The sequence below is a fragment of the Eretmochelys imbricata genome, chromosome 6 (genome assembly GCF_965152235.1).
Source record: "Eretmochelys imbricata isolate rEreImb1 chromosome 6, rEreImb1.hap1, whole genome shotgun sequence".
Lineage (NCBI taxonomy): Eukaryota > Metazoa > Chordata > Testudines > Cheloniidae > Eretmochelys > Eretmochelys imbricata.
Window position 1 is genome coordinate 84,668,659 of NC_135577.1, and position 22,435 is coordinate 84,691,093.

A 22,435-nucleotide genomic window follows, 5' to 3' on the forward strand; every position below is an offset into this window, starting at 1 on the left:
TTTGCCATAACAGTGGAAGATCTACAGCATATTATAAGAAACAGCACTACTGTACTGAACATCTTTGAGTTCAATCAATACCAAAGCAATTTGCAGAATATCTTATAATAGTATACTGAATTTAGACAAAAAGAATTTTACTCAAGAACCAGAATCTAGCAATAATCGGGGAGTGATGAAAAATAAACTAACTTAAAAAAATGATAGGGCCTGATTCTCCTTCCTCTTACATAGTTATGCTGGTGTAAAACTAGTGAAAATGGGAGGAGAATCAGGCCCACAGTACTGAACATGGGACAGACAGAAAGGAGTAAAAAGAAAAGGAGTACTTGTGGCACCTTAGAGACTAACCAATTTATTTGAGCATGAGCTTTCGTGAAATGGATGAAGTGAGCTGTAGCTCACGAAAGCTCATGCTCAAATAAATTGGTTAGTCTCTAAGGTGCCACAAGTACTCCTTTTCTTTTTGCGAATACAGACTAACAAGGGTGTTACTCTGAAACAGATAGGGGTATAAATCTTATATTGAACATTTTCACTCAAGTGTTAAATAAGATTCAAATAGCAGAGATTCACATTTTGCTTTACTATGCTACCCTTAATTGTGGGAGAAAAACAATAAACAATCAAATGCACTATTCTATAGTCATGGTATAACATTTGTAGTTGATATTCTTTTAAGGGCTTTGAAACAATGGCTCTGCATATTGTAGACCTTACAAACCTGAGACTGAATCCTGCTAGTCTTACTCATGTGAGTAGTTCTACTGACTTCAGTGGAGCTACTTGTGTGGCTGCTGGATGTGGCTTTTGCTGTGCTTAAGCAGTTAAATAAGTGATACAGTCAGTAGTCACAAAATATTGTGTAAAATATGCAAAGAGGATCCAGTCCTGCGCCCACTGAAGTCAATGACAAAACTACTGCCAATGCACTGGCTTCAGTGGTGCAAGCTCAGGACCCCCATGTGTCACTTCTACTCCTGGGGGAATTCTATGCCACTGCACGTGTGCAGAATTCATGCCCCCTGCACATTTCTTTGTTTTCCTGCAGAAAAATGACTTTCTGACAGGGAAGCAAAGGGAAGCTGCAAGAGCAGTCATGTACCCACTCCCTAGCAGAGCAGGTACATGGTTTCAGGCACCTGGTGGAAAGGTAAATCATCGCAGTGGCTCCTGCCTTGAGCTGGGATCAGCTGCTAGTCCCAACTGGGCTGGAGGCAGGAGAGGACAGGACTTCCTCTTCCCCTTGAAGGAGAGACTAGGGCTGTGTCAGACCCACCCCCAGAAACTTCCCCCAGCTGCAGGAAGCTCAGCATCCTCCCCTGCTTCCTGCCCCCATTGCTCCTCAGCTGTTGGGGGAGGGGTCACTGTATGGAGAGCTGCTCCCCCCATCCACCCAACCCCCATGCATCCTAACCCTTCCATACCCAGACACCCCTGTCAAGCCCCACTGGGAACTTCCAGAATCCCCCTAGCCCTCCATACCCAAACCCCACCCCACTGAACCTCAACCCCTGCATCTGGAGCCTGCCTGCACCCAGACCCCCTGCCTCCGGATCCCCACCCCTGCACCCAGACCACCCTCCACTAAGCTCCCTGCACTCAAACCCCCACCCTGATGCCCTACCCCCTTAAGCCCCCACATCCAGACCCCCACACCACCTACGCCCAACTAGCTGCATCCAAACCCCCCTGCCCTACCCCCTTGAGCCCCCACATCCAGACCCCCACACCACCTACGCCCAACTAGCTGCATCCAAACCCCCCACCCCACCAAGTCTCACTCCCCCAGCACCCAGACACCCGCCCCCCCCGCTGAGATACCCACACCTAGACTCCTCTGCTGAGCCCCAACCACCTTCACCTGGAAACCTCTGCATGCATCCATATCTCCCCACACCTAGACCCCCCCCAAAGAGCTGTCTGCACTCAGATTGTCTCACACAGAATCCTCTCACTCCACACCTGGATCCCCCCACACTGAACCTCCTCCACACTTGGATCCTGCCCAGTTGAGCCTGCTTGCCCTACACCTGGTGCAGAGGGGCAGGGTCCCAGGGTGTTTCTGGGGCAGGCAGAGGCCTTGTGCTATGTAAGGGTCAGGTGCAGCCTCACCGCTGAGTCCATGTCCCGGAGGTTGGGGGGCTGCAGGGTGATCTCCTACCTTCAACAAGCCAGTGGCCTGTGTTCCCCACTGCCATGTTGGAGCCTCTGAATTTATTTATTGACAAATAAAACTTGCAGAATTTTGCAGAATTTTAAAATATTGTGAGCAGAATTTTTATTTTTTTGATGCAGAATTTTAATTTTTTTTGCTCAGAATGCCTTCGGGAGTAGACTTCTAACTAAGACAAGCTTTGTACATCTTAGTCAAAGGCTGGCTTTCTGTGTCTCAGTTGTTGCCTTTGGATCATGAAAATATGGTTACAGTGCCTGGAGTGACACTCAAAGGATGGAGACCTCTAAATGATTAAGTCCACTCTAATGCCTAGACACAAGTTGGCAGAAAAAAATATTATAATGGACTGAGAATTTCAAAAATGACTATGAGGGCACATTTAAATTCCTTTCTGTGTTTATTTCATAACCAATTAGAGTGGTAGCCTATATTCATGCCAGTCTTGTACTATGTTGTAAGAAAAAGGAAAGGCACTATTCAGAAGTCTTTAATAATTTCTCCAGCCATTTATTGACCTGCTCTCTAAAGGCCATATACAGTCCTTGATCTGCATGCAAAATTCCTATTGACAAAATTGGGATGGCCATGGGCAGATGGAGGATAATTTATAAACCTTCCATTTTAAATATGTTGATTACAAAGAAGATATAAACATTTAAAAATAATGTGAAAATCTTTATTTAAAACAGTTCTTTAAACGTGGAGTTTGAATAATATCCTCTCCTCCCTCAGCTATCTAACCTAAACTTTTTCTGTAAAGTCTGTATATTTAACACTCAAACAATTGATGTCCCTATGGTATAAACAGGATAGATAATGAATATAAGTGGGATAGAAAATTAATCCTACTTGTGAGAAGAGAGACAGTCATAATTCACTTAGGCTTCTCAGCTCTTACGTTATGAGGTCTTCAGCTAACTCATGGGATCCATTCCACATCCCACAGATGCTCATTATGAATTCTTTTTATGTGCAACATGTGGGGACTAACCAGTTTCATATCTCCTGGTATTAGCTGCAGTCCAAAGAATTCTGTATTAAAATAGAATGCAAACACAGATGCTATTTAATACAAAGGATTTGAACGCAGTCTCTGTTTTAACATAAAGTTGATGTGTCTTAATTTGGTTTCAAGCAAAAATAGTAAGTAAAAGTCAAGATGAAGAGGATATTTGACCTAAGGGTCAATTTAAGATTCATAGAGGCAAAGCTGCATTGGGTGAAAGGAGATATACTGCCAGGACAACAGTAGCTTTGCCTGTGGAAGCCAGTCGCACAATGCCTTCTAGGGTGGTGGGCCAGGCTGGAAAAGTACAGCAAGCACATCTCACAGTGCAACTGTAATACTGTGACTTAAGTTCGTCTATAGGGCGTCCTAGGGTTGAATGTGAGCTGCCAACCCCAGTTGCTGTGCCTTGACTGCTATTTTAACCCAAGTTAGCTAACCTGAGTTGAGAACCCACTTTTTTCCAGTGGAGACATACCATGAGTGGTGCCATCAGGGTTAACAGCTCTATCCTCAGGGAACACAGACAGGCAGAGTATGAATGCTGCTTGTGTACCCCACACTAGCCCCGTGTGTGTGCTTCATCCCCCTGGCTAGAGGGGAACAGGCTGTTACTGCTAACATGAGAGCTACTCCTTCAGGTCTGCCTTATGGATCTGAGGGGCCTGGGCTCCAAGTCCCCAGAGGAGAAGGAGGGTGATGGGTGGACAATACACCTGTACAGGAAAGCTATAGGGAGGAAAGGCTTTTCCTCCTCTCTTCCCTTAATACTCCTGACTGAACGTGTTTAACGCACTGCCGTTTACACCGAACCCTGGCAAACTAACTCCAGCTTGCTTAGACTGAGTAACTTTAGTGTGGTGAGGGGACAGCATTTGGGCCAAGTACCCACAGTTACTTTCTCGGTGTCAGGGTGAGGCTGGGTGAGTAGATTTGCTGCAGGGGCGTCAGGCTTTTCTGGGTGATTTTTGCAAGGCTTCTGGGTTCCTCCATAGCAGGACAAGGGCTTTGCCAAATGCCTGTCCCTGTTAAGAAAGGAAGGGCTCTGTTGCGGGCTTGTGGCTCGCCCCTTTCCTTCCCCCGCACCCCCTCCTGACGGTCTTGGCGGCTTCGCAGGCTGCTGCTCCCTCCTCGCCTGGCTCAAAGGGTTAAGCAGGTGAAGCGCCGCGCCAGCCCCGCGCTTTGGCCGGCGATTGGCTGCGAGGCGAGCGGCCCAGGCCGGCAGTTAACGCGCGGGGAGTCAATCGGCAGCGCAAGTTGTTGTTCCCTCATTGACTCCCGGCGCCTCCGAGAAGGGTGGGAATGGCACGGGGCGGGGGGGCTGCTCTGCGCATTCCAACACCTCGCACCGCACCGCCGGCGGCTACTGCGCCCTGAGAAGGATCACCTCGCACCGCACCGCCTGGCTCGGGGGGCATACACATGCACAGCAGCCTTGAAACCCAAGCCAACCCGGTTTTGGGTCGAGAATCACTTTGCAGCGAAGAAGAGGGGCAAGGCAAATCCACCCTCCTAGGTCAGGGAGGGGCGGGGAAATAGCGCCCACTCTTACCCATGTTGCACAAAGGAGCTGTAAATCTGCAGACGCTTTTCCCTCTCGGATATTAAGCAGTTTGCATTAAAGAGCCACCGAAGACGAGCCACCTTCCTCAATATTGTTATTGTTTGCTCCTGCTGCTCTGTGATATAAATTTGCAAAGGGTTCTTGCACACCTCTCAGCTGTATAATTGATACGTTGAAGCAGCAATGGGGATCGGTGCTTGCTCACACACACAACCACACACCTCACAAGTTTGAGTAGCAATAACATTGCTGCACACTAGGAGGGGAGGAGAGTCAGTTCCCTATAATAGGGAACAAACTCTGCCATAGCACAAAAGCGGCGCATTTCCTCACTTGTGAAAACCGTCCCTTCATAGAGGGGGGGGGGAGCAAGTTACCAAGAGCAAGAACTTGGGCAGCAACAATCCTCCACTCTCACTTCTTTCTTTACGACTCTGGGAGCTGGGATATTTCCTCCCCCTCCTCCCTCGCGCTGTTGGCTCTAGCCCAGGCTGTGGTCAGCAGCGCTTATTATTACTTCATTGAGACAGAGAAATCCTCCAAGACTTGCATTTTGGGAGGAGGGGTGGGGGAGAGGGAGGAGGGGAAAAAAAGGCAACATTTGCTGCTCATCATTTTCACTGCACCGCTAAAGTAATTGCGCTTCCCTCTCCTCTCTCTGTCCCTACTCAGCCTGGATATTCTGGTATAACCTCAGCTTCGGTGGTATTATTAGCTACACCTTCCTTTGGCAGTGCTGACCCCCCCCTCCAAATCCTCACACGTTATATGTTTGCAAATCGGTAAAATATCTCCCCCCTCCCTTTACCCCCCATCCTTCCCTTCCCTCCCCCAACTCCTCTCAATCTCAGCCCAGCAGCTCAGATCAAAGCGCCTTCCCTCACTCACAGTGGCCGCCGCTCACTAATGGGATTGCAGTGTGCCTGGCTCTGCTGCTGCAGCCGCCGGAGGGAGAGGAGCTGCTGTACCTCTTCGCCGAGACTCGCTGGGTGCTGAGCCGCGGGGATGATCAGGATCTTCCCGGATTTCAGCGTGCAGGTGACTGCGGCGGCGGCCGGTGGGGCGGCCGGGGGAGTGCCGGCCGGGCCAGGCATGGGGAGAGCCAGCACCGCAGCCAACGGCAACCCGCAAAACGTTCAGGGCATCACTTCCTACCAACAACGGTGAGTGCAAGTCAGAAAAGGGGATGTGTGTGAGGCTCCCTCACTTGCTTTTCTTTGTGCTTTTGTGTTTCTTTCCCTCCCCCCCCGCTGTTGGTAGGTCTTTGGGTGTAAAAATTCAGGCAGTTTTAAAATGCACCGAGATGTAAACAAAATCTTCTAATGGTATCTTGAATGAGTTGGAAAGCAGCAATGGGGGGTGGCAGTGGGGGGAGTGAGTTCCCGGCATCTTAGCTTGGCTGCTGCAAAGTTTGGGATCCCGTCCGCTCTTCCTTGCTAGAGAGGAATTTCTCAATGTCAATGCCTTGTGCAAATCCCACTGTGTGGCAGCCTGGGGGATAATTGATCACGGTGTGTTGATTGATAATTTGTTTTCGACAGAGAAAGAGACAATTTTCACTTGGAGTTGCACGCTTGCAGGGCCACATTGTAGTGTTATGTCACCTGTTAGTACAGGGAAATATAGCATGAAACCCTAAGTGTACGCAGCACTGTGGAGTATTCATCTTAACTGCATTCTAATGCAAATACACGCGATTCGCAGGCAGCGCCTTTAGGAAGAGCCCTACAAAGTTGGGTTTAGGCATTAAGTCATAATGAAGTTTAAAGACCTTCCCCACTCTGCACTCCTTAATAATTCACTGATAAGTGGTCATACTATCATGGTGTTTAATTACATGACATTTCTTCCTCTTTCTAAGAGTACAAAACTGCACTTTCTCTTTGATATTCTTTGCTAGTAGTAAATTAGAACAAAAATCTACTCCCCAGTAATTGACAAAAATGTCTAGATTGAAATCTGAACAATTTCGATTTTAAAATAAAATAAAAATAGTGTAGTTCCAAACATCCGGGCTTCCAGTTTTGCATTAAATTAAATATTGGGGTAAAAATGGTGTGTAACCCCAAATATCCAACACCTCAAACTAAATATGCATATAGTGAATATTAGTATCGCAGTAAGGTTTTACCTTATATTTAAAACTTCACTGATTTGGAAACTCTTGTTTCGAACCACCAGTATTTAAATTGGTGAGATTCAGATAATCAATCATTGCCTGCTTTGTTGTTCACCAACTTTGAGTTGCCTACCACATGAGGGCAAGTTTTGGAAAACCCATGGGTGTGTTTTCCATTTGATGCCCGATGGTAGAAATTTTCTGGGTGTGACTTTTGAAGGCTTTAGTTCGTGAAAAATTAGTATAAAATTGATATTGCAGTTAGATGATCCCCAAGAACTTTCCTTGATAAGGAACGTTTGAAATGAAATATCAGCCTTCTTTTGCTCAAATACACGAACCTATTATATAAAAGAACTGGAACATGACAGATATAAAGAATGGGAAAAAGTTGGGCTAGTATTTTCCTTTCATGGTTTCTGTATTATTTTTGTCACTTATAAAGTATTTAAATTCTAAGGGAAACTGACGGCCACTTTAACTAGGAAGTACAGGCAACTGTCACAATAATTTAGTCTGTGAAGTGGGGAAGTCAAGGGTCAGAAATGTCACATTGACTTTTAAATAAATGAAAGAGACCTCTGGAGGGGTTAAGCTATACAGAAATATATGGACAAGGCAGCTTGTGAAAATTTAGTACTTCAGTTCGATTTTAATAGCTGGATTTTTGTCAGTCAGTAATCAGGAAAAAGTTAGAAGAACAAGTCTTCTCTGATAAACTACCACTACCAGTAAACCAAATATTGTTGACTAAATATATAGTCAAATACTTACAATAATGAGAATCCAGTCCAGTCTGGATGCTTTACATAATTTCATGTAGAAAAGACAATTTGCATTTTCTCCAAATGTTAGGTAACTATTAGTTTTATAGACTAAAACTATACCTTTCATTTGAATGGTTTCAACTTGTTATACTGAAATGCTTTACAAATGTACCAAAACATTGACATCACTTTTATGCTCATTGCAAAAATCCAAGATGACACCTCTTAACTTTTCTTTTTCCTGGGGGAGGGGAGGAAAAAGGTTTGCCGGATTGACTGGCATTTTGTGCTTTTTGAACCCTCACATTCCTTGATATAAAGTTGAAAGTCTATTACAGATCCCATTTCTAATGACTGAAATAAAAATAAAAGAAATCCAAGGATCTTATGTTGAGATGTAGGATGTTTACTCTGGATAAATACAATATAGTTAATACGTGTATGTATTGCAGAATGACAAATACAAAAAGTCCAGTAAGAAATGGGGCCCCCATCCTTGAAATACTTACCCACGTGCTTAACTTTACTATAGCGAGTAGACACGTGTGTAAGCGTTTGCAGGATCGGGGCCTAGGTGAGTAGGCTGCTTTGAGAGAGAAGCTGTCTGCAGGGGCTTGCTCCCTGGGCTGCCCTGGCAGCCTGTGTCTGCTTCCGGAAGTCCTCAAACCTAATAGGTAGGTCAGTCTCGCTGGTTTCTACAGGGAGAGATTCTTCTGCTGGTGCATTTACAACACCCTACAGCCAAACTTTCAGGTGTTTCAATAACTTCTTCACTCGCTTTCTCTTGCACAAGTCATACGTGTAGCCATCCCATTTCCCTTTCCCTTTTTAAGTTATGGAGAAGACGCTCTGTTTAAAGCCCGTTTTTAGGGCTTGATCCTGCGCCCATGGAAAGAATCTGGTTCATTTTAGGAACAGGATCAGGCCCTAAGCAGCTGAACTTGCAGGCAGCAGAAGCCCAGCCACACAGTTATTTTGGCTTTGAAAAGCCATTTACAAAAGAGACATTGTCTTTTAAAATCTCTTTAACCCCACTTCTCCTGGTATGTTAAAAGAAACCTGTAAGGTATGCTCTTTTTCTCGCTCCCTTATTTCGTGATCCATTTGGTAATCTCCAGTGAACGTGAAGCATATGCTTTCCAAACCGAGCGAGTCACATTGTGTTAACATGACCAATGTCACATCCTTCAAGAAGAGAACATCTACAGCTGGAACTGTATACTAAGATGCAGGATGTGTACATACTCAAATGGGTGTGCGTACCTATATTCGCAACCCTCTCCCCATTTATCTGCGGTTTCTGTACAGAGGATATGAGCTATACACACGTGCGTACACTTCTGTGTATCTAACGCATATACTCTCTTCCAATACCGTATACATAGTAGATGCACATATGTTGCACACAACATATTGCGCACACACGCACTTCTCCATATGTAATGCACACCCGCTGTATAGAGCATATGTTGTCTCAGGGATTTCCACATACAGTGCACACATGCTCTCCCCTGTGCTGTGCACACATGTGCATTCGCAGAGGTGCACACATACACCCCCCTCCCCCGTGTCTCTCAGCCCCTCTTTTCTGCTGGATCTGCTGCTTTAGAGCAGGAAAGTGTGCGAAACTGCAACTGAGTGGCGTTGTTGCGCCGGCAGCGGAGGCTCTGTCCCCTGCACAGAGAGTGAGAGCGGAGCTGGGGAAGCAGCTGGAAAATGCCCAGAAATACTTTCACAGCGGTCAAGCCCGGAGCTCCCTGAATCCTCCCTCCCCCGCTCGCCCTAGCCCCGCTCGCCCCATGGCCTGGCACCCAGCTTAATCTGGCCCGTGCTGTGTGCGTGTGTCACACCTGCCGGGCGATGCCAATGGCCGGGCTGCCCGCCGGGGCTGCGCGGCTCTCTCCCCCCGCCGCCGCCGCCGCCGCCGCCAGCCGCCTGTCTCTGCGCTTGGCATGTCTGTGGAGCCGGCGGAGCCCGGGCTCTCTCCGCTCCTCGGCTTGTGGACGGCGGCCGCCGCAGCAGCCGTGCTAGCGAGCAACCTGCACCAGGACTGCGCCGAGGAGCGGGAGCCCGCGATGCTTCGGCCTGAGTACTTTTCCTTAGCCTGTCTGGGTAATCAGGGCCATTGCCGCCGCCGCCGCTAGACACACCACACACGCCAGCCCCGGCACGGGGGAAAAGTAAGGGAGAGAGGAAAAAACAAAACAAACAAACAAAAAAAAACAAAACAAAAACAAACCCCAGGAAGATGGCGCCGACCAAGCCAAGCTTTCAGCAGGATCCTTCCCGGCGAGAACGGTAACACTTTCTCTTTACTGAACCTGCCGCAGCGCCGCGCGGTGCCGCCGCCGCCGCCGCTGCTGCTGCTGCCTTGGGTCTGGGTTGGCTGCCATGCCGGGGAATGGTGGGAGGAGGAGGAGGACTCTCTGCCTGCAGATACCCGCTCTCCCTGTCAGGTAGCACGGGGAGTTTCTCTCCTATTGCATATTGTCTGCACACACACACACACACACGCGCGCGCGCTGCGAGCCTCTCCGCGGCAGCCGCCGCCAGTCTCAGAGCAGTGGCACCTCCCCAGCTCGCGGGAGCCGGTGTTTGGCAGGGCGCGTTGACGAGGGAGGGAGGGAGGGAGGGGTGTAGGTGGTGGTGGGGATCCCCGGGGCGGCCCCTTTCGGGTCTCTAGTCTCCGCGAAGGAGGGGAGAGGGAGGAGGAGGAAGGGGGTGACTGGGGGTTGAGGAGCTTGCAGCAGGCCCGGAACGTCTTGCTGAGGGGCCGTCCGTGCTTGTGCAGTTCAAGTGCAGCAGCTAGGCCAAAACTGGGGAAGAGCTGTTTGCTCTTCGCAGCAAGCTGCGCTTTCGGGCAAGTTTGTCCAAAGCGTTACAATGATTGCAGAATAACGTACACTGCCCCCCTCTCAGCCCCGCCCTTGGCGGTGGAAACACATCAGGCTGTTTGGAACAGTTGATACTTATTGCACTGCGGAGTTGGTTAAAACACGCAACAGAGTTTGCATACAAAATATCTGCAAGAGCTGTAAACGGATGTTATTCTTAGACTTCAGAGTGGATGGTACTTCTCCCCTTTGCTTCTAAACCACCAGTCTCGGCCCGTATACTTTTCTTTGGGATTGTGTTTGCTGTTAATTGACTGTTGCTGACATGAATTGGCCGTAGCAGATTTGTTCTAGTAAAATGACTCTTTCTAGAAGTGATCAGTAGGAAGCAGTTGACAAGTTCATGTGATGTGACTCTGTGATTCTTACGAAAGTATTCAAAGATCCATTTCACTAAGATGTGTGTCCAACAGGAGGGCAGCCAAAGTTTTTTTGTTTGTTTGTTTTTGTGTGCTTTCCTCAGCATTATCTGTGAGTTTGGGATGAGTGGGAGGGTGAGGAAGATGCCTGGTTAGTTGTAAAATGGAAATTAACATGTAAACAGCTTTTAAAAGTGACTGAGTCACATTGTCAGATTTATATTTTACAGTGCAAGTTGATCTGAGAAATATTTACATAAAATAAGTTGTGGGCCAACAGTTTTTATTTCACACTTTTAATTTAAAATTTGTCTTTTTTAAATGTGATGGTAAACATATCACAGTGTATGTTTTAAAAAATTAAATAGTTGCAGATTTGGTAGAAATATCAGTATTTTTCATGGTGAAGTAATTTACTGAGTATGGCAAAACCTTGGAAAACTCTGTTTTGTATTCTGTATATTGTATAATTAAAGTATTTATGTAGCTGTGATTGATGTCAACCATTAACTGTTGCACTTCGACAATGTAGTCAAAGACATATGGAGCTGAATTTGGATATAGGTGTAATGTTCACCTCTGTTAAAAATCCAGAAATCAAAGGTCTGATTTATGTTTTGGCTTCTCTTTAGCTATACACATTCAACATTTTCTTCCAGTGGTTGCATAGGAATTTTTACTGTCTTAATAGTGTCTTTAGCAACATGCTTTTTTTCTTTTTTCTATAAAGTTCTTCATTTGCAAGGAAAACAACAATGTATAAATATCAATATGTTTTTTTCTAATATACAATTTTGCTGTCTTCTTTCTGATCCTGGTACTATATTAGTAATAAATGTATTTGCCAGGACAGCTTCAGTAATCTCTCCAGCAGAAGCATATTTGTGTGCCATTTTGGGAATTTCTCTGAGATAGGAATCTTGAAGATAGAATTAATTTCTAGGGGAAACTTCATAGCCTTTGCATGAGTGCTTTCTTTATCACCTGTCTCCATTTGGCATTCGGAGAAGGTAAATCAAAGTGCGCAATTTGTTATTCTGCTCCACTTGAGAGCTGAACTAAATAACACTTGGTCTGAAATTCTGATTGAAGTTGTAGGAGGATATACTGTATTTAATTTAATGCCCTTTAATAGCATCTTCTTGTTCAGCTCTGATGCTGTCATTTTAAAGGTTGGATCAGAGTAGTTTTACCCTGTAGGGAGTGGGAGGAGTAATCATTTCAGGGGAACAAGTAGCCTAAGCTCCTAGAACGCTAATAGCCACAAATGTGGCCTAGTGTCCAGACAGTTTTGTGCCCTGAGCTTTCGCTTGGTTATCACTGTTTACAATGCTCTGAACACTTTAAGTATAAATATTACATGTGTAAGTGGATTTGTTTTTATATGGGAAATTATATATAATCCTATGTGTTCTTTAGAAAAAGTTTTGGAGAAAATGTAATAGTGCTTCAGTAAATATACACTAACATGCATTTTCTTAAGACGTATTTAATGTTTCACTACATTCTTTCATGTAACTGATTATTTAAGCCTACTTTGTAAATCTCCTCTGAGTTGTATCTTGTAAGTGATTTGAAAAATGGCTTCTGCAATCACTGTTTTCTTAGTTCTTAAATAAACTAGTTATCAAAATTTAGACCCATGAGTGTAAACAATCTATATATTAGCGGCAAAGAGTCCTGTGGCACCTTATAGACTAAGAGACGTATTGTTTGTTTGTTCATTTCCAAGTATTTAGATGGAATGTGTTAAAATACTGTAAACAACAGGATAATGGTTTGAAATGTCTTCCAAAAATGATATATGCTACCATTAAGTATTAATACTACTTGAATCATTTTAAAACTTTGTTTTACCTGTTTAGATTGTGAAATAATTATTTTTGAAGTTATGCACTTAAACTTCTTTGATTTTCTTTTAAACTCTGGTAGGCTTCAAATTATACAGTTACAGTAACAGTCTAGGATCTTTCAATTGTGTGGATATATATCCAAAATGATTAAATAGAAGTGAAATGCATATGGTATGCCAGTGCTGATTTGTAAAGCATATAGCAGTATCCCAGTGGTGTTGGTTTAAAGTAAAGAAAAAAAATCATCATTTTTGTATTTCTTTCTAGAGTATAAGCTTAAACACAACAGTGATAAATGATGATATGCATTGTCTAACACTTGCTTTTATATAAATAGCTCCAGAAGATTGCTTAAATGATAATCGAAAATATGAAATAGGGTGGCCTTCATATCACAAGGCCAAGGGTCTACAAATGGAAAAACTGAAATAATGAAAGATTTCCAAGGCAACAGACTGTCAACAAGAACAGTAATGCATGGGCATATCATAGAGCTACCAGAGAGGATATTAGATCTTATAGCTCTAGAGCCAGGAGTTATAATGACCTTTATTAAATAGAGCCCTCCCACATTACAACAATCTTTCTGATTTCTGATTTATGGATTAGCGGTCATACTACTATTCATAATTTGAAATAATATCCCACCATATTTGATTTGCTGCATTTTTCCCCACTGGAATCATGTATTATTTAGGACTTATGTGAAAGTATTGATCAACAAAAGTTATATTAGGTATTTTCAGTAACTAATGGGATTCTGAATAACAAGTTTTTGTCTGCTGCATTGTTTTTTACATTGGTTTACAGCATAATTTTTTTCTTACTGGAAGTAATAGGCATTTAACTTGTTTTATACCAAACTAATGGTGCTATGTAGAAATACTATTTTTATACTGAATAATTATAGCATTGCTTCTTATGTCCAATAACTTGTCATTCATAACGAAAGTTACTGCATCAAAATTAGCAGTTTACTACAATACTCCGAAGTATGGATATTTTTAAGGGAACATCAGGATACACCATGAACATCAACCCCCACATTCTTCTTCTCAGGCCTTGAATTTCAGAGTGTAATGGATTGGCAGTTTCATATTGCATTTGGTTTGAAACTTGGCATACAAGTTGCTAGCCAGATGTGAAATTCACTGCAAAAAAATATGTAAAACAGTTGTTGAAAAGTGACGCAGACAATTTTTATCATTCCAGCCACTTGTTTTACTAATATTCTGGCTAAAAGGTATCTTTATTTTTAAAAATAATTTGTTTCATAAATCTTTTTTTGATAGCGGTTTATTTATGGGGGGGATGTGTGCTGAGATTTTTGAATATCTGAAATTGAGCATGCTGACTAACTGTAGTAATTTTCATAACATTTTGGGTTTGATCCTGCTCCCATTGACTTAGTGGCTGCAGGATTGAGCCCCAGTACAGAATGTAGGTGAATTTCATTTTATATGCATTAAATAAGTGATTTTTGGGGTTCAGTGTAACTGGACTGATCCTGAAAGTGGAACTAATGTGACCAATTCTTACATGTGCAAGTAGGCCCATTGGGGTAATTTCCTGTTAAAGTCAATAGAACTACTGCTTACAGGTGGAAGAGTTACTCATGTGAGGTGAGGTTTCAGAATCTGGCCTATAGTGGCTTCAGAAGTAATTACATTGAAACTTGGCACACAATTTGCTAGCATGGAATTAGTTTTTAAACTAAGATACATTTTTGAATGTATTTAGCCAAGACATTTCTTTCTCAGTGCTGCTTTTTTTAAAACTTGGAAATTAGTCCATTGCTGCCAAAGCGTTTTTGACATTTGGAAGAAATGTTTTGAAATGGCATTAATAAATCTATTTTTCATAATAGATGGTATCTTTCTGTATAATATATACAAGACTACTGCATGTTATCTTTGCCATACGAAGTCCTAATAGTGTCAGTGAGGTGCTTGTACTGTTGGTTTTAACTGAACTTCACATAATAAGAATAATTTGTTATAATATTGCATATGAAGATGCAGCATAGTAGGAATAAAATGTTTGCTGGTGTGTCTTACATGACTAGAGCATTGTTCTGTGACCAGCTTGAGCTGTAGTTTCGCAATACACCAAGTCCCAGTGAAATGAATAGGACTCTTGTGCCATTGATTTCAAAGGACTTTAAGTAATAAAAATATTCATTAATATTGTATAGTGTAGTGGAACATTACGTAGCAAAATATGGTGTGGTAAGAACAGGATTATGTTTGCAACAGTGTCTTTGAAGAGCTATATTCTGTCTTTGGAAGTGTACATTCAAATTATATCTTCATTGAAAATAAAGAAAAAACAAAGGAAAGAAAATACTATAGAAAGCCAAAAGGAAAAATATATTTTTTACATTTAATACTGTAGGCCTGATTTTTTCCCACTGAGGGTAATGGTAAAACTCTCATGGCCTTGATTAAGGTAAGGATTGGGCTGTGCATCTGTGTACCATCAACTACAAAAGAACAAGGAAATTCTGAAATAAAAATGGAGTAGTCCTCTGTCAAAAGGGCTTCCAAGAAAATAGCAAGTCTATCTGGTGGGCTTAAATATTGAAGCTTATGTAGTTTCTGATCCTGTATTCCTTACACAGGCAAAATTCAAAATCACATTGAAGGACAGGTGATCTCACATAACTTCATAGGAGGACAAATTGGTAATAATTAAATGACTCATTAAAAGAATAGGCTCGACCCTTGAGTTGAGATAGCTCCTTTTCATGGTGGACGTTTTCATTTTCAGTGCTGAATTTTTCTTATTTTTGCATGTTGAAATTACACTCTTAGAGTTTGTGCTGTCTTCTCTCTGCTCTGGGAACGCCTGTTGATGTCACATTACAACCAAGCAACACTTAATAATACTTAGTGTTTTTGTGAAGATTTTCATCTGTAGAGCTCAGAGGAGTTTAAAAGGGGCATATGCATTTTTATGTCCATTTTACAGATGGATAAACGAAGGCATATAAAAATCATGAGAACTGGCAGAGCTCATACAGCAATGCTAGAACTGGGAATAAAATCCAGGGCTCCTGACTCAAACTCTGGTTCCCTATCCCTGAACCACACTGCCTCCTTAGAGAGCTTGGGGCTTTTTACTCCTTATACAGGGAAAATTCTCATTGAGAGAAAGTGCTTTGATGGAACAGCTGATTTTATTTTTTATTTCTTATGGAAATCAACACCATATCTGTTAATTTCATTTATAATGCTGGTTCAACACTATGTTAAGCAATTAAAGTGAAAGAGTATTGTTTCATTAAAGTCAGGGATCATAGGTTTACATTGATATATATAAAAAATCTGTGTTCAGGATACAGTCTGAATAGTATGCATATACATAATCTACAATTAAATCCCTTGGGTTGGAATTTTCCAAGTAGCTGAAGAGACTTGGGCACCCAACACCCATTCAGTTGCAATGGAGTTGAGTGCCTACACACCTTAGGCTCATTTGAAAATCCCAGTCTGGAAGTTTTGCCTGCCTGAGGAATATGGAATTGGGTTCATTAAATGTTGTTTGGCTATAATGTTTTTAAACTTAATTGTACAGAATAATACTGTTTTTGGGTTGTCATTTTGGATTAAATTAGAAAAGGGCATATTTGGCTTGTGATAATGCTCACATATATTGTACATTTTATATAAACTGGGTAGGGAGTTGCTTTGTTGTCTTGCTTATATATCACGTTGGAGAGATGGAAGCACTTGCTAATTTAAAGTTTAGTTCATTTGAGCACTAGATTTAGATGTGCATGATGTCCCCAGAATTGTCCTTTTTAGATTGCAGTCCATTTAGCAAAACAATAATTTGTAAAGTTTTGGAAGGACTGGCTATCTCTGTTTAGGGGAGAATAGAGACTGAGTACATTACAGTGAGGAAAAAAACCTCTTGTAGGTAGGCAGATTCTGTAGGTCAAGGTTGAGGTCAGGAGAAAGGGCTGAATGACTGAGTCTTTAAAGTGCTGTCTTTGGGATAAAAAAAAAGGACTTGTTGCCATTGCTGTTTATCCGTTAGCCTTCATAACTGCAAAAAGTGTTCATATTTGTCAGAGTATCATTGGATATAGAATTGGTACACTTGCTTCAACACTTGTTCCATTAACAAGAGGTTCTGGAAAAAATAAAAAAATAAAAACAGAATGCTGTTTTTATTTGTAGGTAACTAGTAAAAAGTACTGAAGAGAAACAGATGCTTAGGGCAGCCTTATTAATTCATTGTTTTTGAGTCACTACTCCGATTTACTATAAAACTTGTATTTCTTCTGAAAAATAAAAAGTACAGTAATTTTTTCAATGGCTGAATGAGCTAGATAAATGGTACTCAAGTATCAGTGTTTGAAGGATCCAAATATTTTACTAAAGTATCTTAATTAATTGGATGTTCACTTTAATAGTTAGGTTTCCTGTTTAGAGGCAGTGTTCTGTAAGGAGAGCATACATTTGATATGTAAATTATGTATAGTGTTGAAGAGGACCAATTTTATTAAAGTTGTATTTTTACTAAACAACTGTTTCTTGTTAAAAAACAAAAATAAACTGAATTTGACAGAAAGTACATATCTCAAATGAGACTAATTGTGGAAAAGGTATAACAGTGCTTGGATCTTTTAAACATAAATTTGGTTCCCTTTTTGCAGTGACATTGACTTTGCTCTTAATTTTTTTTTTGTTAACAAAACCTAATTTCCTCTTCTACAGAGTTGTAGTTTGCAAACCCTTATTCCATGCATTCTAGCACCAATTCGCTCAAAGTGTAATTTTATGTTTTTGCACCACTTCTCAAGACTGGGGCTTCAGTGAAAAGGATAGAGTAAACACTAAATCCAAAATAGAAGAGTGACTTGACACGCTGATTATATACCTTTTGGGATTCTTTTTATAACATACAGTATTTAGGTTATTTCTACTTTCCCACATCTTTCCAAGAAATCATGGATGGATATTGCCTTTTTACTTGTTTAATTATTTTGTAATATTACTGGAAAAAGTATTTCAATTCCTACTCAGGACTTAACTTTTTGTGTGGAGGTTGTCATATTTTATACTGTTTGTTCCATGCAAATAGGAAGAAAACAATCTTTATGGGGAAAAGCGGCTAATGATTGGGAAAATATGTTCTCCTTTCCAAGCAAAATGGAGCATTGGACAGTTATTACTCTTCTATATTTGCTATGATACTTATAATGGGGAAGACTTTTCATTTAATTCTACAGTGATGTATACAGTTATAGTGTACTGTAGGCACATATATCTATTACATACGCTATATATGTATAGTTGCTTGAAAGGAAATAATGTTATATGGTTGTCTTCAGCATGCTGTAAATGTCTTATTTTAGATAAAGTTAAATTTAAATGCACTGGGATGGTGACTTTTTTAACTAATGCTGTGAGGGAAAAGTAGGCTCATAATTTTTAGCACATTTTTATTGTTCTGTGTAAATGTAATTTGTTAATCCTGTGAAATTTGTCATAGATAAATTTGCTTGGATTATCTTGTCACCACCGTATCTGCATTCTTTTGTTCATTGCTTATTCATAATTTAACAGTCTGGCAGTGAGCCTTTTTGGGATGCTCACAAAAGATATATGACCTCTACCAGCTGCTCCTATAACCTGCAGAATGCACAGCAAGACATTAGAAACGTGAGGATTCCTCTACTGATTAAAGTGCTCTTCATTTAAACAGTCTGTTCATAAGAATCTCAGGAATCTCTGTGAATAGCAGTTTTGATTTTTCTTTCCTTGCAAAATTAGTTCTAACCGTTTTTTTCCACAGTAAAAAGAAACGTAATATTAAATCCTAATTTGGTGTTTTGTTTTCCAGATGGACTAAAGGAAATTAAATCTTTCATTAGTATTATATATAAATTTACATTTATATGTATTTCCTGTAATTTCACTATATGAAAAAATAGTGCCTTTTTAAATAATTTAAGTATACATCTTCCCACTCAGATTTTTTTGACATATATTATTATCAGGTACTGATTTACAGAAGAGATGGCGATTTAACCCTGCTTTAGCCTAAGCACTTTGCAGACTATACTATGTAAATACTCAATATTATACAGTACACAGAAGACATTACATAGAATGTTACTTGAAGTAACAACATTTTAGTTTTTAATTATTCTCATGTCTTAGTTTAGGATATTTTTTTTCCCCGATTTTTATTTTACTTATCTGCACATCAGCTTGTGAGTAATGGCTAGTTTTTACTTCCCCTTTTGTGCTAGCATATGATTATATTTCAAAATAATTCATCACTAATCCATGCAGTATTGGTTCATCTCCATCACTCTGTTTTGTGATTAGACCCTGAGGCCTGTAAGAACAGTCTGCTGCATAGTTTTCTATCCTGATTTTCTTTGACTGCAACCCTTATTTTAAATAGTTCTGTAGTCACTGCACTCCTCTGCCAATCACTTTATATTCCTCAGAATGTATCGATTTCAAGATATTAATATTTATTTGAGGATATTTTTCAAGGAGTTGTGAAAAATATTTCTGTTTCCCACTGCAGTGGAGTCTTTATACATGGGTTTATAGGTCTCGGTTCAGTTTGTCTGATGGTGTAAAACTGTTGCTTTCAGTTCTTCGTTCCTTGTTGAGAGATTGATTTTTTGGTTGTACATATTTATATAGTAAGGTGAATCAGGAAGCAGAGTGTCTTCAAATGAAATACCATGTCTGTAAGAAACAGGTCATAGCAGCATAGTAATTAAAGAGATGACATGTTTCACAAAATATTTTAATCAGTACTGGTGTAAAATAAAGCACTTTGAGGAACATATAGGGCCTGACCCTGCTACATTTTACTCAAGTGATCAGTCCTGTTGAAGTCAGTGTTGTGGAGTTGAGCCCCTATGGTATAGTATAATCATAACATACATTGATAAATTTGAATGTAATATTTCCAGATTATGAAGCAAATCCATCATTTTATTTCACATCAAATACTTCCAATTTTAAGAAAGGTCATCTAAAAGATTTTTTTAAAGACTTTGTTTCAGCATCGAGTAGTCCTGTGTTCCTTTTAATAATTACTTTCATCTCATTGTAGCCGTGTGTTTGAAAGTGTAGGTCAATAAGGATGATCGCATTCAGAATTTCATGATCTGTGTAGTGGAACAAATTGAAAGCAAAGCCTGTATCAATCACTGTGAAGGGAGGGTTAATTGTTACTGCTTCTCAAGCCTCTGGACAGATAAACCAGTAATGAAATACTTATTGCTCTGATATGTGAATGCTAAGGGATGAAACAATGGAAACAGAATCAGTCTTCAAAGATAACCTAAAAAAAAGAAGGTGGGGGAGGGGGAAAAGAAAAAAGAATAAGCTTGACTAAAGTAAAAGACTCTATATGCTCTGTATTAACTTTTTAAAAAGTGATATTGTTTTCATCTACTACAGCCTTCTAGGAATGATTTAATACCACAGTTTTTTTCTAAAGCCAAAACAAAATATGAATCTGAAAGATGTTGTTAGGCTAACAATTTACATAAAGTCTGGACCTAAGGTAAATGTTAAGTTTCTGTGCCTTAAGTGTTTTCTTTTTTTCTTTGTTTTTCATTTCTGATACTTTAAATGATTTTTTTCTTATTTAAAAGCACAGCTGTATTTACTAAATCCAGGGTGTTTTGTTTTCTTGTGAAGGCATTTTAAAGCTTTTTGTGTACAACCAACCAGGATACTAAAGGAGTGTTTAAAGATAGAAACAAAATAAAAATGAGTGCTGCAAACAAATTATGATATTATGGTAAATATTTAACTATTTCTAGAATGTGAACTTAGCATTTTAAACATCGGTTAGTTACTTATATGTTGAAATATATGCAAAAATATTTAGCCAAATTGAAGTCTTAGGCCCATGACAATCATCTCAACACAGTGGGTAGTTCTGAAAATTAATGAGAATGATAATACTGTAAAGACTGTTCCAGAGTTTGCCCAAATTCATTATCTAAGACTCTTGTTAAGAACATCTCAAAGAATTTTAACCAGGAAAATATATTAATGGTTCAAAAGCATTTTTCAAAACACTGATTTATAAAAGTATAATGGAATTATATATGCAAGAGTTATAGTTAGAAACACAAATAACACAGCAGTAGGACATTATGAGGGTATATTTTCCAGTAGCTAGAGTACTTGGCTTGATTTCATCCATAGGTGTCAACTTTCTTTATTGATTTATATTTTGGGGATGGGAGAGAGAATGAAAAAGGGAAGGAAACTTACAAAAATTTATTTCTAACGTCTTGTTAGCAACTTAATGAGGCCTGTGGCTGTAGAAGATTTAAATAAAGTTGTAAGTTTAAAATTTTAGTTCTGATGTAAACATCTTTTAGACAGTCAAAAAGCACTTTTAGGAGAGAGGGTGATGAGACTCACATCTTCAGATTTCTCTTCAGAATGTTAAGAATTTCCTGTTGCCTCTTTCCTGATGGGATCGATGCAGCTGCATATCATATGGAATGAAAGAGGAATCGAGTGCCTTTCTTTGTTTTATGGAAGTCCCTGTGTTTAAGAAAATGTATATGTTGATTTTGAGAATTTTTTTTAATACAACAGTGGTATTAATTATCTACATGAGATATTTCCACTGAGAATTTTGATAGTTAAATTATGTAGTTCCAAGTGACACAAAGTTTGAGCAAAAATACTCTAATGTATATTCGCTATTAGTTAAAAGGCAATGTATTCTCTATGCAGCAAAATATGATAGAATACTTAAGTCAACAGTTGTATGTATTGGAAGGTGAATTCATTATTCTCATTTGCTTTTTCATAAATCATTGCATTACAGTAGTAACCGGTATATATCATAGAGTGTGTATAAATCACCAGTGAGTAGATACATATATAAAATATAAAATTACTACTTGATATAATTGCTAGTTAGAAAACCAAAACAATGTATAGATTTCCTTATCACTTTGAATTCTATTCTGTCCATGTCACAATGTCCATGCTTTAATTTTAGTGGGAGAGATGAATACAAAATAAATAAGGAAAGACCCCAAATATGCCTTTATTTAAATGAAGATATAATTTGGGTCCAGATTTTCCTCTCCCATGGATATAAGCAAAAGGGAATATGGAGAAAGTTAGGGAATTCTGAGAGGTTAACCTAATGAAATTTCCAAGTAATCTCCCTCTCAGAAGATAGAAGATTTTGTAGAGATAGGGAACATGGCCACCCAATCCTACCCAGCTGATCCTGGGAATCTGCAGGAAAAGGGAGCCCCAGTTCCATAGAAGCAAGAAGTTGGTTACTCTTCCACTGGCATTATTGCTCTTGCAGGAGTCTTTAGTTGAGACTTTGCAAGGTTGTGAAGTAGCAGCTGATCAGAGTTCCAGTGAGATTTACTCCTGCTTCAGTCAGCTTATGCTTATGATCAGAGAACTATATGTTTTCCATTGGCTGTGTAATATGGATTGAAAATCATGCAGCAAGATAATATGCAAAGGCAAATATGAGAAGGCCAAGCACAGAGAAAAACTGTCGTTTGGTATCATACCATCCTGCTTTATAGTTAAAACAGCTGCAATTTACAACACAAATATAAACTGAATTGCAGCATAGTGCATTGAAAAGGCACTGTGGCTATTTGAAAAGGGGGAGAAGCAGAGAGATAAATGCTGTATGTTGTATAATCCCA

At 40.4% G+C, this 22,435-nt stretch overlaps 1 protein-coding gene across 1 annotated transcript in view; it reads left to right on the forward strand.

Annotated features, from left to right (window-relative positions):
- Positions 1-5,754: 5,754 nt before the first annotated feature.
- NPAS3 (neuronal PAS domain protein 3) overlaps positions 5,755-22,435 on the forward strand; it is an 846,484-nt gene continuing 829,803 nt past the window's right edge. Inside the window, exon 1 of the mRNA XM_077820328.1 lies at positions 5,755-5,912. Within this exon, the coding sequence (XP_077676454.1) occupies positions 5,755-5,912 (158 nt within the window). The remainder of the gene's footprint in view (positions 5,913-22,435) is intronic.